Genomic DNA, 17,970 nt, shown 5'->3' on the forward strand with positions numbered 1-17,970 from the left:
TTACTGAAGCTTTCCTAGTTTTCTCTTGCTTCTAAACTTTGCTTCAAACTTCTATCGCTGAAATTTATTGGTTGACCATAGCAATTGATTGACCTTATGGTAAAAGTGCAGGTCATTGCCATCAATGGGCAGTATCCAGGACCGATTGTGAGTGTCACAACAAACTGGAATGTTGTTGTAAATATCAAAAACAACTTAGATGAGCCTTTTCTTGTCACCTGGTATGTGCTTGGATTTTCTCTTCTTTGTTCCTCTTTGATGCTGTTATTGAATAATATCTCATTTTTTGGCTTAGGAATGGGTTGCAACAAAGAAAGAACTCTTGGCAGGATGGTGTTTTGGGAACAAATTGCCCCATCCCTTCTGGTTGGAATTGGACATATGAGTTCCAGGTCAAAGATCAGATTGGGAGCTTCTTTTATTTCCCTTCTATCAATTTTCAGAGAGCTGCGGGTGGTTATGGTGGAATTATTATAAACAACAGAGATGTGATTCCCTTACCCTTTGGGACACCTGATGGCGATATCACAATCTTTATCAGCGATTGGTACAGTAAAGACTACAAGGTCAGATGAAATTTTCTTCTGAAATGGGTAGTATGCTTAGTTTTTATGAATAACTCAATTTTTCTAACATTGGTTTTCAGAACCTAAGGAAAATCCTTGACGATGGGAATGATCTTGGCATTCCTGATGGCGTCCTTATAAATGGGTTTGGTCCATATCGTTACAATGATTCGGTTGTTCAAGATGGCATCAGTTTTGAGAGAATAAATGTTGATCCAGGTGAGCTACTTCAACTATCTTTATCATAGCACCGTGTAGCAATTTGGAAAAGGTGTTTTTAATTGGAAATCAGGTTTTTCTTTGTTGTCAGTTGGTTAACATACCAGAAAGACTTTTCTTGAATATACTTTTGCATAACTTCAGCTTGTAATAGTGTACCATTTAGGTTGCATTTTGGATAGAACAATTGATTTGAGAGATCCAGCCAAACACTGCATGATTTCTGCTGGAATATTTTCTCTAGCTATGATTGATTAGTACTATGACTGGGATTTGTACGATGAGTGGGGAGGTAAAGGAATCCATTAGTTTTTGTTTTATTTGTACTATTATAGCAACCAGATTAAAGAAACGAGTGATAGTGCCTATACTGGACTGTACAAGTGAACTTAGGATTGGTTTCCTGAATTTTTGATTCTACTAGTGAAGGGCCCGCGCTTCGCGGCGGGTAGATAGTATTTATTAATACTATAAAATATAATATAATATAAAATATTTAAATAATTTATTGTATTGGAGAAATTTATTTTTGATGCACATTTTAGAGTTGATTTACGGTGCAATGGAAGCATCAAAAATTTTTATGGGACATGCGGCAAGCTCCCATTGGTTCATGCCTTACATCTAATACGAATTACCATATATATATATATATATATATATATATATATATAAAAGCGTATAGAAATTCTTACAATGACAGGCGTTATTGAAAAAAGGAATAAAAATATATTCTCTACGAATGATTATGATCAATTTGTTAAAAAATATCTCAAATCTCAAATAAGAATGAACAATTATGATCAATCTACTAAAAGATAGCATTCCTATCCATCTATAAATCCAATCCTACGAACAGTTATAATCAATTTATTAAAAAATATCTCAAATAAAAATAAATGATTATGATCAATTTGCTAAAAAATAACATTCCTATCCATCTATTTTATATTAAAATTAAAAATTGAGTTTAAATCGTGAATTAAATTTAATTTTTGATATCAAATTTGAATTAATAATTAAATTTTTTTAATTACAGTAGATCAAAATTTAATTTTAAAATTTAAAGTAAATGTTAATTAAATTTCGACGCTTTTAGTTTAAAACACATACTTAAATTTTAGATTAATCAAAAATAGAAAAATATATAAAAATATTCGATGTATATAAAAAAAAAATGTTGTAAAATATTGCAAATATTTTCTAATAAAATATAACATATGAATTTATACAATATAATTTTTATTGTAAATATTCGGATAAGTATAATGTACAAATTTATATTGATTTGAAATAAATTAAAATAATTATTACGTGTATTTGCACGTACACTCAACTAGTATATATATATATATATATATATATAGAGTCCGGCTACTATACTATCGATAGTACCAAGTCCTTGGTACTATTGAGTTTTCTACCGTTAGATCTACCCTTTGATCATTTCCACTCGTTAGATTATACTATTAAACCTACCACTCACTCAACCCTAGGGGACCATTATTAATTTAACCGGGGACTACTATCATCCTAACCCTACATCTTTTCATCCAACGGCCGAAAACTCAATAGTACCAAGGTGCTTGGTACTATTGATAGTATAGTAGCATAATTCTATATATATATATATAGAGTCCGGCTGGAATACTATCGATAGCATCAAGCACTTGGTGCTATCGAGTTTTTCGCCGTTAGATTTAACACTTTGACTATTTTCACCCGTTTGATTATATTATTCAACCAACAACTCACTCAACCCTAGGGGGCCCACATCATATTAACCGTACATTTCTTCATCCAAGGGCAGAAAACCTAATAGCACCAACAACTTGGTGCTATTGATAGCATTCCAGCCTAGTTATATATATATATATGGCTAAATTACAGAAAACCTCCTTGTAATAACCCGCTTTTTCACTTTCCCCCCCTGACATTTAAAAACCTACACTTTGCCCCTTTGTAAAATGAAAAATGTGCACTTCACCCCCTACCGTTAGGTTCCGTTATAAAATATTTTTTTATGCCGAAAATACCCCTCCACCCTCTTCATTGTTGCTTCGCCTCCCTCCGGCTTGCTGCCTCGCCGCCTTGCCGTCCTCCACTACCTCGCCCTCGCCCACATCCCCTTCGCCCTCCTCCGCCGCCTCGCCTTCGTCCTCGTTGCCCTTTCCTACCTCTCCATCAACACTCACCTCGATTTCCTCTTTACTATTGTCGAAATCGAGGGGCGGCGAGGGTGCAGGAGGAGAAGGGGAGTAGGTGGAGAAAGAAATGGAGAGAAATCGCGGCCGATTGAGGTAGGAATCGCGACCGATCGAAGGGGCGGTTGAGGAAGATGAGGAAGAAGACGAAAATGGCGAGGGGCAAAATGATCATTTTACACACCGTGACCCCCCTATGAACATTTTTCATTTTACAAGGGGGCAAAGTGTAGGTTTTTAAAGTGCAGGGGGGGAAAGTGAAAAAGGGGTTATTACAGGGGAGTTTTCTGTAATTTAGCCTATATATATCTATATATATATATATATAGAGTCCGACTGGGATGCTATCGATAGCACGAAGCATTTGGTGTTATCAAGTTTTCTGCCGTTAGATTTACCTCTTTTATCATTTTCATCCGTTCGATTATACTATTCAACCAACCACCCACTCAACCCTAGGGGGCTCACATCATCCTAACCGCACATCTTTTAATCCAAAGGTAGAAAACTTAATAGCACTAAGTCATTTGTGCTGTTAATAGTATTCTAGCCTAGTTCTCTATATATATATATATATATATATATATATATATAGTGAGGCTACTATGCTTCTGGAAAAGCACGGAGCCTTTCGTGCTTCTAGGTTGTTTTCCATGTTGCGACTTTCGAATCGTCGATCGGCTCCGTTAAACTTGATCTAGTGTATTTGAAATACCTAGCAAATAAATTATGCGATTTTTCGATATTATTTGCCTAGTGAACGAAGGGGCTCAAAATCAACGGCTGAAAATAAAAATCTTAAAAACGTGATAATATGACATTAAAATTTTAGATCAAAGATATTGATCTTGTTTTATATAGTATAAAGAATTTTCTATCAAAATTTCACGTGATTTGGATATTTCTGCACCGTTAAACTTGCAAACGACTCACTACGGCCATTAAAATTATTGATTTTGAGCCCTTTCGATCACTAGGCAAATGATATTGAAAAATTATAAAATTTATTTTCTAGGTACTTCAAATACTCTAGATTAAGTTTAACAGAGCCAATCAATGATTCGAAAGTCGCAACATGGAAAACAACCTGAAAACACGGAAGGCTGCGCTCTTCCTGAAGCATAGTAGTCTCTCTCTCTTTCTCTCTCTCTCTCTATATATATATAGAGTTGAGCTAGAATACTCCCGTTGTAGCCCTTGGATTGTCACGCCCCGGGACCTAGCGGAAGCCCGCCCGGCACGTGTCCAGACCCGCCATATGTCTAAAACATATAAGGCGTCTACGATAAAGCAATAAATAAAACAATAATACGAAGAGATCTAGCGATATCAGAGCAAAGTACATCTAGATTTCTACAGCATGATAAGGTAAAAGAAGTAAAAAACCACTAAATAGAAGTCATAAGTAATACAAGAGATGTCCGAGAACAAGTGCTAAAAGAGTATATAGGTGGTCTCTATACATGGTACAAACATCTCTCTACTACAACAAAAGAAAGAGTAAACCACCTAAGAGCAAGTAGCTCCCTGCTATCTAGCTAGGCGACACCCTTGCCACGATCCAGTGCCTCCGCCGGTGTTGAAGTCTCTGAAATAAAACCATAAAATAGGGGGCGTGAGAACTATTAATTAATAGTTCCCAGTAGGCAATTACTAACTTAAGTGAAAAACACCACTTGGCGCAAAAGAGCTAAAGGTAAGTAAACAAGTAAAAGTGATATAAACGACATGTAAATAAACATATGAACTAGCTACCACAAGATGTCTCTACTTAGCATGAATTTGCATAAGTAATGAAGCCACTGTAACATGTAAATACATGAGTGTAACTAACATAATATCCACGAGCTAAATAGTACAATGTCATTATTTACTATTCTAGTTAATGTCCACTTGGCATGTTAATTACTTAAAGTTTAAATCTTGTAAGACCTATCCGAAGGTTGTCTGACCTGAAGACCCACCCGTAGGCTGTCTGGCCGGTGCCGTGCCTAATGGCCCTGTGGTAGTTAACATCGCCACTCTAGGAATGAGCCTTGCCCACGGCAATCTACTTCGGCGTCCAATCCCGCATGGCAAGTATGTATCGCGATGGCTATCTCCGGAGTGTCGGCTTGTAGGGAGCGACCCTCACAAGCATGTGCGAATGAGCACAAAGGCAAGTAAGCATATATGTCTGTCTCAAGTCTCAAGTCATCATGCCTAAAACATAGAATATAGCAACTGTGTCGATGGCCTATCACTATGTCATCATGTCTAAAACACGGAATATAGTCGATGTCCAATGGCCTATCACTATGTCTCTATGTTGCAGTTTCATAGTTTACTAGCTCAAGTGCCCCTTCATGGCACTTTTGTCCAACAAGTCCAAGCATGATTTTGGTGATCATGAATACATAATTTAAGTCATTTTGAACATAGGAGACAAGTTTCTCCATTGCTAACATGAATACTCTCGCTTGCATGCGAAAACACCCAGAATGCTCTACTATATAGAGTGAAATTTTCATAATACATAAGGCATGCATTTTAAGTATTCTAAAATTCATAGAAATTCTATCTAGTATGAATATGCATAAATATTAACGTTACGACGAGTATAAAACCCATAGGGGGCAATTTGCCCCGGTTTCATGAAGTCAAACCCACCGAAACTTCTCGAAACCCTTTGTTTGCTTCGACGAAGGTGTCCACCACTCTTCTAGTACCCTAAGGGTCACAAAAGGAGGGATACACGAACGTTACGAACAATCGTAAGCTCGATCATTAAACAACACAAGCTAAGGTGAAGAAAACTCACCGAAAGCGAAGATAGCTCTCTCGATCTCCAAAAGGGAGTTAGAGGCCTTCTAATCCAACCTAAACAAAGGTTCTAAACCCATCAATTAGGTTCAAGAAGCTACAAATCCAAAATCCCCATAATAAACCCTAAGTCTCACATCTAGGGTTCCCAAGGGTAAAATCTACCAAAACATGAATCAAAGGTTAGAAACAAGATACTAACCTCTCAAGAACTCCAAGACAAGGCTCCAAGCAAGCTAGGGTTAAAGTTCTTCCTTGCCACAAGCTCTAAACACCAAGCTAGGGCTTCTCCCATGGTGGAAATAGCACTAAGAAGGAGAAAAGAAGCAAAAAGATGAGATTAACTTCAAAAACCTAAGCTAAAAATCAAAAGGAAATGAAAGAGATGGAGTGGAGGGCTCCCCTACCTTCTTTCCTCTGTTCCCAAGCTCAGGGAAGCAGCGGGCGTGGGTGATGATATAGAAGTGCTACAATTGCAAAAACACCCCTACAGTTCAAACTGCTCAGAATTTGCCAAAGTGTACCGGTACACGGAAAAGTGTACCGGTACAAATCCCGCAAAAATGCAAACCCGAGCCTCGGGTTGGCACTTCACCACATCTGTACCGGTACAACCATCAAGGTGTACCGGTATACTTTGTATCGGTACAACCGTCAAGGCTGTATCGGTACACAGCCCTGCAGAGGCAATCCGAGAGCAGCCTAAGTCCTCCTCTTTGGTGGCCTTAGCGCTACTTAAAATACCATAAATCTCGGGATACGAGCCATAGGTTGGAACACTGTCAACGACCCTCCAGAATACCCGGAAAAGTTCAGAACTCAGATCAAACACTCGAACTTTGCAATTTGCAAAGGTCCAGTGTGTTACATTCACCCCTCCTAAAAGGAAGTTTCGTCTGCGAAACTCGAAAGCAACATACCTCAAGACTCCATCTGAAAGAGATGGGGATAGCGCTCCTGCAAGGCGCTCTCAAGCTCCCACGTGGCCTCTCGCTCCCCGTGGTTGCTCCAAAGAACCTTCACATACGGAATGTCCCGATTCCGCAGTTTACGCACCTCGCAAGCCAAGATCTTCATTGGTTGCTCCTCGAAGCTCAGATCATCCCCCAACTCCACAGGTGTAGCATCCAACACATGAGTCGGGTCGAAGACGTACTTCCGAAGGACCGATACCTGAAAGACGTTGTGCACGCCCGATAGGTTTGGTGGTAGAGCAAGTCGATACGCTAGCTCCTCTGTCTACTCTGTGCCGTCAAAAGTCGCTCCCGAGCAATTCGAACCTTATCCTCAGCTTCCTAGAGCACATCAGGGCCTAAAACCAATCTCTCGCCAACTTTACTCTAATGAAGTGGCGATCTACACTTCGGTCCATAAAGTGCTTCGAAGGGCACCATCTTGATGCTTGCTTGATAACTTTTGTTGTAAGCAAACTCCGCCATCGGTAGATGCCGCGTCCATCCTCCCTGGAAGTCAATCACATAAGCCCGGAGCATATCCTCTAAGGTCTGAATAGTGCGCTCCGACTGCCCATCACTCTGAGGGTGGAAAGCAGTGCTGAAATCTAATCGGGTGCCTAAGGCGTCCTGCAGACTCCTCCAAAAGTGAGACACAAACCAAGTGTCTCGATCAGATACAATCGAAGTAGGCACTCCGTGAAGTCGCACAATCTCATCAAGGTACACTTGTGCGAGCTTCTCCCCAGACCAAGTCGTATGAATAGGTACGAAGTGCGCCGATGTCACGCCCCCGCCCCGAAACCGCTACCAATTTGGTCCGGTCCGGGTGCGGCGGACGGACGCCGAACGGACAGGACCTCCCCTGTCCGCCCAAGGCTAAACAACTAGATCAAGTATAATTAAGCGCCCAGGAAATGTTTAAATAATATACATGATCAATACGATGCACACAAGTGCAATACAACTAAGAGCAAGAACCACAAGTAAATGTACAAGTGTATAAAGAGAGATAGTCTAACTATTACAACAATTCAATAGTTACATCATTTGGTTACATTATATTTTCATCTTCCAAAATGTAAATACATGTTTTTCCCAAAAAACATCATAGCTCTCCAATGCCTATCCAAAATATACATCTTCTAGTACACGAGGGTATTCTATATGCAAAAGGAAAGCTACTAACTACTCACTCAGGGCGCTATGCCCTTGCCGCGATCCTCGCTCGGCTAGCCCCTGTGTGTACCTGTACTCCAAAACCACACGGGGTGAGAACTATATAAATATAGTTCCTAGTGGGTTCGTCCGGCGACTCCGCCGGTTTTTCCACTAGGTCTAAGCTGGCACAGATAGAGAGATAGATAGATAGATAGAGAAATAAACTGCAACTACTCTATCATGCCACCAATGATAACGATGCATGCAACAACTACTATTATGCTAGTATCATGTCATGAGTATAGAAAAGTACATAGCAATGCAAACTACAACATACGCTGTCTACTCAAGGTAATAATGCAAGTCTACTATGCATTTCATATTTATTATCCAATCTACTTGGCTAATCCGTAGGTTATGCCCTCGACTCACTCTCAATCTCATAGGTGAGGAGAAGCTGCACTCGCACACCGAGACCGTCTGCGGGACAATTACGTCTGCCCCTAGTGGAGTACTTCGGAGATTCGTGCCATAGTGGAGTGACCACCGACAGTGAAAACAGACTAGTGAGTATGATCTAATCCTCATAAGAGGACACCCTATCTACAAGGGTCAGAGTGTCTCTGCTGCACCATATACAATGCATCCTAGATGCCGGGATCTCTACTATCCTAAGGACCATGTCATGTTTACTACACTAGACTCGATGCCACTCGTTCAGTCATTGTAGTAATGTTGTTTAACTAGTTGACATGCCACTCGTCCAATTAGTGTTCCAACTACACTAGTTCAATGCCACTCTACTAGGCTATCATATGTCCAAGTTCGGCTCTTTATGCCATTATAGGATTCCCATGTCACAAGATCCAATCCTCATGCTACCCTAGTCCATGTGTCCAACTCATAGTTACACTACTAAGAAGCATGCAACGAATTAGAATTTGCAACTATCTACTAATCTTATAATGCAATATGATCAAGCATATATATAACTTAGACATAAAAAGAAACCCGGATGCTTCGGGTAGACACCCCCCACCTTTTGAGGATATGGAGGCTCTAGAAATGCTCTCCAACGAACGTTACGACGACGTCTCGACCTCTTAGGTCGAAATGAAGCTTGGTTGTCTTTGTTTCGCCGATATCTTTTCGCCCGCTTGACGAATCAAAAATCCGACTTCGCCCTTGCGTTTAGACACCTAGCAATTAGGTTAGAGGAGGGTCAAATGAGATCAATCCTTTACTTTTCCAAAAACCCTAATTTGGGTGCCCTAGGGTTAGCACCAAGCTAAACCCATCTCAAAACCCTAGGTTTCTAGCTTCAATCTCACCATTCATGGTGCTAGAGGTCCATTTGGCCTCATCCCAAAAGCCAAAACCCAAACCCTAAGTTTCACAAGCTAGGGTTGGAAGCTTACCTCTAGGTTAGCTCCAAAGAGAGAAAGAGAGGAAGAGGGAGAGGTCCAAAAGCCTTCTTAGCTTGATCTCCTTCTTCTTCTCCTTTCTTTTCTTCTTTCTTTTCCTTCTCCTTTCTTCTTCTTCCTCTCCTTTGTTCTTTCCTTTCTAGAGAAAGAAAGAGAGGAGTATGTGAGGGAGAGAGTGGAATGAGAGAATAAGGGGGAGAGAGGGACCTATAAGCCCTCTAATGTAACAATATCCAGCTGGCTTCCTCAACTTTTAATCCTCTGCACAGCCCTCACTGGGCAGTCTGCGCGTGGAGGGACCGGTTTCCCCGACCTGGGACCGGTCCCCGAGAGCCCTCAGGCTGGGGTGCGCGTTCGGGAACCGGTCTCTCCCAGAGAGATTGGTCCCCGGGAGACCGGTTCCTTCTGAGAGACCGGTTCCCGAGAGTGGGGACTTCGGGACTTAGCCAATTTTGGTTTTCTCTCGCCGGCGTCGCGTTCGGGGACTGGTCCCTTCCTGCCAGGGACCGGTTGTCTCAAGGATCCTCGCAACCATCAGCCGATGGGACCGGTCTCTCCCTGCCAGGGACCGGTCCCAGAGAGCAATTTCTACCCAGTGCAGGTTTTGCACTATTTGCTCTCGTGGACTCACCTCTAAGGCCCTTTTGGTGATTTAGACATCTTCGGCCTTTCCGAAGCTCACCAACACGACCCTTGGTCGATTCTAAACGAAGTCCAACTCTCGTATTTCGAGAATTCACTTCCTTACAGCCGGCTTCGTCAACCTATCCACGATCACCCAAATAACGTCATGCCCGACCTAAGAGCGAGGCAATCCTGTCACGAAGTCTATGGTGATCTTCTCCCACTTCCACACGAGGATAGGCAAACTTTGAAGTTTCCTAGCGGGTAATCGATGCTCTGCCTTTACTTGTTGGCAAGTTAGACAGCGAGCTACGAACTCGCCAACGTCCTTTTTCATTCCGGGCCATCAATAGAGCAATTTCAAATCCTTATACATTTTAGTGCCTCCCGGATGTATAGCATACGGTGCCCGGTGTGCTTCTCGAAGAATGTCCTCTTTGATTTCCGAATTCGCAGGCACACAACCGTTTACGAAAACGCATCAATCCTTGATCATCTACAAGGAAGTCGCCGGTGCAACCTTCAACCATTTTCTCTCGAATCTTTTGCAACTCCACATCGGAAGTTTGCTTTTCTTTAATTCTATCCAATAGTGTAGGTTGCACTGCCATGGTCATCAACCTCAAAGGTGTGTCTGGAGTCACCACCTCTAACTCCAACCGCTTCATTTGCTCGATCAACTGCAGTTGAGTAACAACATACATCGCTAAGTTCTCCGTTGACTTCCTACTTAGCGCATCCGCCACCACATTAGCCTTGCCCGGGTAGTAGAGAATCGTTAGATCATAATCTTTAAGCAGCTCCAACCATCTGCGCTGTCTCAAGTTCAACTCCTTTTGAGTGAATAAATACTTCAAGCTCTTGTGATCCGTGTATACTTCACATCGCTCGCCATAGAGGTAGTGGCGTCATAGCTTCAACGCAAAGACTACGGCCGCCAACTCAAGATCATGTGTAGGATAGCTCCGTTCATACTCCTTCAGTTGGCGAGAAGCATACGCGATCACCTTGCCATTCTGCATCAATACACAACCTAATCCATTGAGTGAAGCATCACTATAAACCACATACCCTGCTCCAGCAACCGGCAGGGTTAGGATCGGGGCGGTCGTCAATCTCCAATTCAACTCTTGAAAGCTCTTTTCAAACGCATCGTTCCAAATGAACTTGACACCTTTATGCGTGAGTCTCATGAGGGGAGTAGATAACTTAGCGAACCCCTCGACAAATCTTCGGTAGTAACTGGCCAATCCAAGAAAGCTCCGTATCTCCGTGACGCTCGTAGGTCTCGATCAATCCTTGATAGCCTCAATCTTCTTAGGATCCACTGCAATGCCCGATCCCGAAATCAGATGTCCACGGAAAGCTACCTCACGGAGCCAAAATTCACACTTTTTCAACTTGGCATAGAGATCCTTTTCTCGAAGTATTTAAAGTACAAGCCTCAAATGTTCCTCATGATCTGCATCACTTCGGGAATAAACCAAGATGCCATCGATGAACACCACGACGAACCTGTCTAGATAAGGCTTGAAAACACGGTTCATTAGATCCATAAAAGCTGCCGGGGCGTTAGTAAGCCCGAACGGTATAACAGTGAACTCATAATGTCCATACCGTGTTCTAAAAGCCGTCTTCGATACATCCTCGGGTTTGATCTTTAATTGGTGGTATTCCGACTGCAAGTCTATCTTGGAATACACACACGATCCCTGAAGCTGATCAAACAAGTCGTCGATCCTTGGCAACGGATACTTGTTCGTGATCGTGACTTTATTAATTTCACGATAATCCACACATAGGCGTAAAGATCCGTCCTTCTTCTTGACGAACAAAACTGGCGCTTCCCAAGGCGAGACGCTCGGTCTAATGAAGCCTTTATCCAACAAATCCTGCAGCTGTGCCCTCAGCTCCTTCAGCTCTGCCGATGCCATCCTATAGGGTGCCCTTGAGATTGGGGTAGTCCCAGGGACGAGATCCAGCACACTCAATCTCCCTATTAGGGGGCATACCCGGTATGTCACGCCCCCACCCCGAAACCCCTACCAATTTGGCGCGATTCAGGCGCGGCGAGCGGACGCCGAACGGACAGCACCTCCCCTGTCCGCCCAAGGCTCAACAACAGGAATGTGTATAAGAATTTACCCAGGAATTCAAATTCTAAGCATACACATTCAACGAGGCACAAATAGTGCCAACAACTAAGAGCAAGCAATCCACGGGATATACAAGTGAAATAAAGAGAGTATTTTACTAACTATTGCAATAGTTTTGCATTCTTTTACATTTACATCTTTTCTCACAATGATTACATTTGATCATCCAAAATATATAGCTCTCCAACCTCACCTACATGAAACTCTCAAATACATAGGTGTGCTAATGCAAAAAGGAAAGCAACTATACTACCACGGTCTCACTGCTCGGGGGCGATGCCCTTGCCGCGGTCCTCTCTCGGCAACCCTATACCTACCACTGGAAATAGAGTGGGGTGAGAACTATCTTCCATAGTTCCCAGTGGGCTTGGCCGCCGACTCCGCCGGTCTTCCTACTAGGTCTAAGTGGGCACAAGTAACAACAAGTAGATAGATAGATATCTGAAAGCTGTAAATGACATAATAGGAAATCTATGCTACTATGCCCATAATCATGTGTAATGAATGCATGCATCATATAGTAAGGTTTTACTACCATGCTAACAAGTTCGATCCATGTTCGAATAATAATGTTCAATGACAGTACTTGTTTTCCATTTAACCAATCTATGGCGAGACCCTTGGGTTCGCCCTCAACTCATTTTTCCATCCCAATTGGGTAGGGGAGCTCCATGTGCCCCCAAATCCGGGATGTCTGTGGACCTCCATGTGGTCCCTATCGCCCGACACTTCGGAGTACTCGACGACAATCCTCTCTATGTGAGGATATGGATGGCTATACCACCCCAAATAACAGACCGTGAGCTTGATCTATCCTTCACGTGAGGATACTCTACCATCTAGGGCCAACATCACAATCCAAACTCGTCTATGTCCTCTCCATGTGAGGATACCCTACGAATTAGGGCCAACATCGCTCGGAACTTATTTAATCCGACCATCATGAAATTGCATTTAGCTTTACTAAATTCATTGTTCACAAGGCATTTTCTAAAGGATCCACCTATCCCTAGGTTCTCAAACCCTCTAGTGTCAAGTACACTACTTTAATGCCACTCAATATGTTCTTTAAACACTTAGATGCCATTTTCTATGTCACCAAACAACCATCGTGTCCATCTCTTTCCTTTAGCACTATAGGATCTACGTTCCGACCCAATCCTTACCTATCCATTTTCACCAAGTATTCCATGTACACTAGGTTAACATTTAGAAGCATAAGGAAAAGGCATTAAAATGCAATCCTACAATACAACATGCAAGAGATGAGATTATGCTATTCTAAGACATAGAAAAGAGCTCGGTTGTTTCGGGATGACACCCCCCACCTTTTCTCGCTGTAGAGGTTCTAGAAATGCCTCTCGCCGAACATTACGATGAGGTCTTGGCCTCCTTGGTCCAAAACAATGCTCAATCGGCCTTATTTTGCCGATAGTTTTTCTCCCGGTCGACGAATCGAAATTCCGAGTTCGCCCCCGCGTTTAGACACCTAGCAATTAGGTTTATAAGGCCTCAAATGAGATCAATCTCATACTTTACCAAAAACCCCTTTTTGGGTGCCTTAGAGTTCCATCTTGCTATTTGCACCATGAACCCTAGCCTCTAGCTCTAATCCACCAACAATGGTGCTAGAAGTTCATTTGACCTCATTTCAAAAGCTCAAAACCTAAAAACCCTAAGTTCTACAAGCTAGGGTTTGTAACTTACCTCTTGAGCTACACCAATGGAGAAGAGAGGAAGAGAGAAAGATGCTCCAAGCCTTCTCTAGCTTGATCTCCTTCTTCTCCTTCTTCTCCTCCTTCCTTTCTTTCCTCTTCTCTTTCTCTTTTCTTTCTTCTCCTTTTCTTTCTAGAGAAAGAGAGAGGGAGCAAGAGAGGGTGGAATGAGAGGCTGAGGGAGAGAGAGAGAAAGAGCCCATATGCCTCTCAAATGTAACAAAATTCATTTTAGCCCCTCAACTATTTACCCTGTACACAGCCCTCACTGGGCATTTTTCGCCCAGAGGGACCAGTCCCCCGACCTGGGACCGGTCCTCGAGAGCCTCCCCAGCTATCACGCGTTCGGAAACCGGTTTCTCCCTGAGAGACCGGTCCTCGGGAAACCGGTTCCTACCTGAGAGACCGGTTCCCGAGAGCTGGATTTTCGGGTTAGCCAAATTTTGGCTTTTCTCGCTGGTGCCGCGTTCGGGAACCGGTCCCTTCCTGCCAGGGACCGGTTGCATAAGCAACCCTGCAACCACCAGCCGATGGCACCGGTCTCTTCCTACTAGGGACCCGTCCCCGAGAGTAAATCTGCCAAGTGCAGGTTTTTGCACTGTTTGCTCTCGCGGACACGTTTCCAATGCACTTTGTGTTTTGGACAACTTTAGCTTTCCCGAAGAATACTCGACAAGCAGTCGATCCTGGACGAAGTACAACTCTCCGATTTCGAAAATTCACTTCCTTACACGGTAGCTCAGCTGGAAACACGTTCTGAAACTGCCGCACCACCAGGATATTCTCAATCCTAGGGGTGTCATCATCGCCCCTCAGCACAACACTAGCCAAATAGGCTACGCAACCTCTGCTGATTAGCTGTCTTGCTCGAGACGAGCTGATCGTCATCGCAAAAAGCGAACTCCGGCATCCACTAAACACCACCTCAGTCTGCCCCGGTTCTCTAAAAGTAACCGTGCGATTCTTACAATCGATTGTGGCATAATACTTAGTTAGCTAATCCATGCCCAAAACCACATCGAAATCCCCCAGCTTGCGCAAAGCTAGCAAATCCACGGGCATAATCCAGTCTCCTACCTGAACAGGGCAACTGGGGCAATATTCTCTAATATCCAAAATGTGGTCGGGTACAACAACATGTCCCGGATGCAACAAAGAAATCAATGGGATGCCATGTAACTCGGCAAACAGCCGATCTATGAATGAATGCGATGCACCGGTATCAAATAATGTACGAACTCTAATGCCATCAAGTAAAATGATACTTGCAATCACATCCTCGGCTGCTGCCGCCTCCTCGATCTGAGCGGCATACAAACGCCCACTCGGGCCTGTCGAGATCCCTCGGTTTGACGCTGGACGGATGGCCGCCCAGGTTGGTACTGCGCCGATGGAGTCCCCTGGCTGGTGGCTGGTAGGGCCGGTGTCGATACAGTCGACGGTGCCGGTGACGAACCTCTTGGGCTCTCAGTCCGTATGTGGCCCTCCTAGCCACACTGGTAGCACCTGCCCGCCCGCTGTGGACACTGCGGTGGGTAGTGAGGACCACCGCAGATCACACACTGGGAAGGCAGGCGACGATCAGAACCTCCTCGCTGCGCTGCCGAGCGGCGCCGACGCTGCTGGCTCCGAGGGTGCTTCGGCGGCCTTCTAAAGTGCGTCTGGCTCGCACCCTCAGCCGCGGGCCTCTTACCCTTGCCTTTATCCAAGGCCTCTCGCCTCTTCTGAACATCCGCCGCGCTGCTCTCCACAATGAGCGCGTGATCCACCACCTCCCGGTAGGTTTGGAGGTTAGAGGATTGCACAAACCGGAAAATCGACGGTCGCAACCCCCGCTCGAAAATGCGGGCCTTGTGCTCGTTGTCCCGCACGACGAAAGGCACGCAATGCAGAAGCCGAGAAAACTCCCTCTCATACTCGGCTACAGTCCGGTCTCCCTGGCGCAAATTGCGTAAGTTCTGCTCCATCTTCCTCTTGACGCTGGTCGGGAAGTAGTTTGCCAAAAGAAGCTCATTGAACTTCTTCCAAATAATAGCCGCCAAGTCGGTGCGGGGGTTCTCCTGAAGATCCAACCACTAGCGATAGGCCTCGCCGTCCAGGTGGTGAGTGGCGAGCCAAACTCGATCCCTCTCCTCCACGAAGGTGTCGCGGAAGAATTTCTCCATATGCATCAACCACTTCTCCACGATCCAGTGGTCGACCTTTTCTCCGTCGAAGATCCGGGGACTGCACCTCTTGAACTCGTTGAGGCGCTCCATCAATCTGTCCCTCTCCTCTGCAGAAACCGTCATGGGAAAAATTGCCACCGCCGGAGGCACCTGAGTTGGTGGTGCCGCAATCGCCTCCTCCTGTGGTGCTGCCACAGGCGCCGTCCGAGATGTGTCGAGTGCAGGGAACGACCCTCGGGGTGCAACTACCTCCACCGGTGCGGGTGGCGTAGGAGCCTGTGTCTCTCGAGCCTCCGCCTGCTGTAGTAGGAGGTCCTCCAGACGCTTCATCTGCGCTTCCTGTCGGCGCGCTGCCTCCGTCTGCTGTGCCACCATATCAGTGAGGGCCGCAAGCTGGCCCCTCAACTCACGGACCTTGCCGGATCTGGAAGTAGCGGAGGTCTCAACCTTCTCCAAGTGTGCCGCATTATCCGCTCCAGCAGATTGAGAGCGAGTGATCGGCATCGCACTACAACATCATAAAAGCGCAAGTTAGTAAAACTCACGCTATCGAGTCCCCGCTCAAGTAGATAATACCCAAATCATGCGAAAGTAAGGAAGTGCTCTTTACTAACTCCCGATATTACGTTGTCGACCGCCCACGTAACCCTCCGCGAAGTTAGAAGCTATACACTTCGATTTAACTCCACTTTCTAGAGTTATCAAGGATACCCAATCAAGATATTTTCGCTTACAAGTCAAATAGACCTCGTCCCTCACGAGCCTATTTCCTATAGTCCAACCAGCCTAAGATTTGCTAGGTCCCCTAAGACTCAACCCTAGGCTCTGATACCAAATTAATCTGTCACGCCCCGGGACCCAGCGGAAGCCCGCCCGGCACGTGTCCAGACCCGCCATATGTCTAAAATATATAAGGCGTCTACGATAAAGCAATAAATAAAATAATAATACGAAGAGATCTAGCGATATCAGAGCAAAGTACATCTAGATTTCTACAACATGATAAGGTAAAAGAAGTCCAAAACCACTAAATAGAAGTCATAAGTAATACAAGAGATGTCACAGAATAAGTGCTAAAAGAGTACATAGGTGGTCTCTATACATGGTACAAAATTTTCTCTACTACAACAAAAGAAAGAGTAAACCACCTAAGAGCAAGTAGCTCCCTGCTATCTAGCTGGTCGACACCCTTGCCGCGATCCCGTGCCTCCGCCGGTGCTGAAGGCTCTGAAATAAAACCATAAAACAGGGGGCGTGAGAACTATTAATTAATAGTTCCCAGTGGGCAATTACTGACTTCAGTGAAAAGCACCACTAGGCCCAAAAGAGCTAAAGGTAAGTAAACAAGTAATAGCGATATGAACGACATGTAAATAAACATGTGAACTAGCTACCACAAGATGTCTCTACTTAGCATGAATTTGCATAAGTAATGAAGCTACTGTAACATGTAATTACATGAGTGTAACTAACATAATGTCTACGAGCTAAATAGTACAATGTCATTGTTTACTATTCTAGTCAATATCTACTTGGCATGTTAACTACTTAAAGTTTAAATCTTGTAAGACCCACCCGAAGGCTGTCTGGCTTGAAGACCCACCCGTAGGCTGTCTGGCCGGTGCCGTGCCTAATAGCCACGTGGTAGTCAACATCCCCACTTTAGGAATGAGTCTTGTCCACGGCAATCCACTTCGGCACCCAATCCCGGACGGCGAGTATGTATCGCGATGGTTATCTTCGGAGTGCCGGCTTGTAGGGAGTGACCCTCACAAGCATGTGCGAATGAGCACAAAGGCAAGTAAGCATATATGTCTGTCTCAAGTCTCAAGTCTCAAGTCATCATGTCTAAAACATAGAATATAGCAACTGTGTCGATGGCCTATCACTATGTCATCATGTCTAAAACACGGAATATAGTCGATGTCCAATGGCCTATCACTATGTCTCTATGTTGCAGTTTCATAGTTTACTAGCT

At 44.2% G+C, this 17,970-nt stretch overlaps 1 protein-coding gene across 3 annotated transcripts in view; it reads left to right on the forward strand.

The window, feature by feature from the left end:
- The window catches only part of LOC109705743 (monocopper oxidase-like protein SKU5), a 45,889-nt gene that overhangs the window by 15,146 nt on the left and 12,773 nt on the right, over positions 1-17,970 (forward strand). For all 3 annotated transcript variants that reach the window (XM_020226520.1, XM_020226517.1, XM_020226519.1), the window contains exons 2-4: positions 112-221; positions 296-566; positions 647-785. In XM_020226520.1, coding sequence (XP_020082109.1) covers positions 112-221; positions 296-566; positions 647-785 — 520 coding nt within the window. The remainder of the gene's footprint in view (positions 1-111; positions 222-295; positions 567-646; positions 786-17,970) is intronic.

This window comes from Ananas comosus, unplaced genomic scaffold (genome assembly GCF_001540865.1).
Source record: "Ananas comosus cultivar F153 unplaced genomic scaffold, ASM154086v1, whole genome shotgun sequence".
Classification (NCBI taxonomy): Eukaryota; Viridiplantae; Streptophyta; class Magnoliopsida; order Poales; family Bromeliaceae; genus Ananas; species Ananas comosus.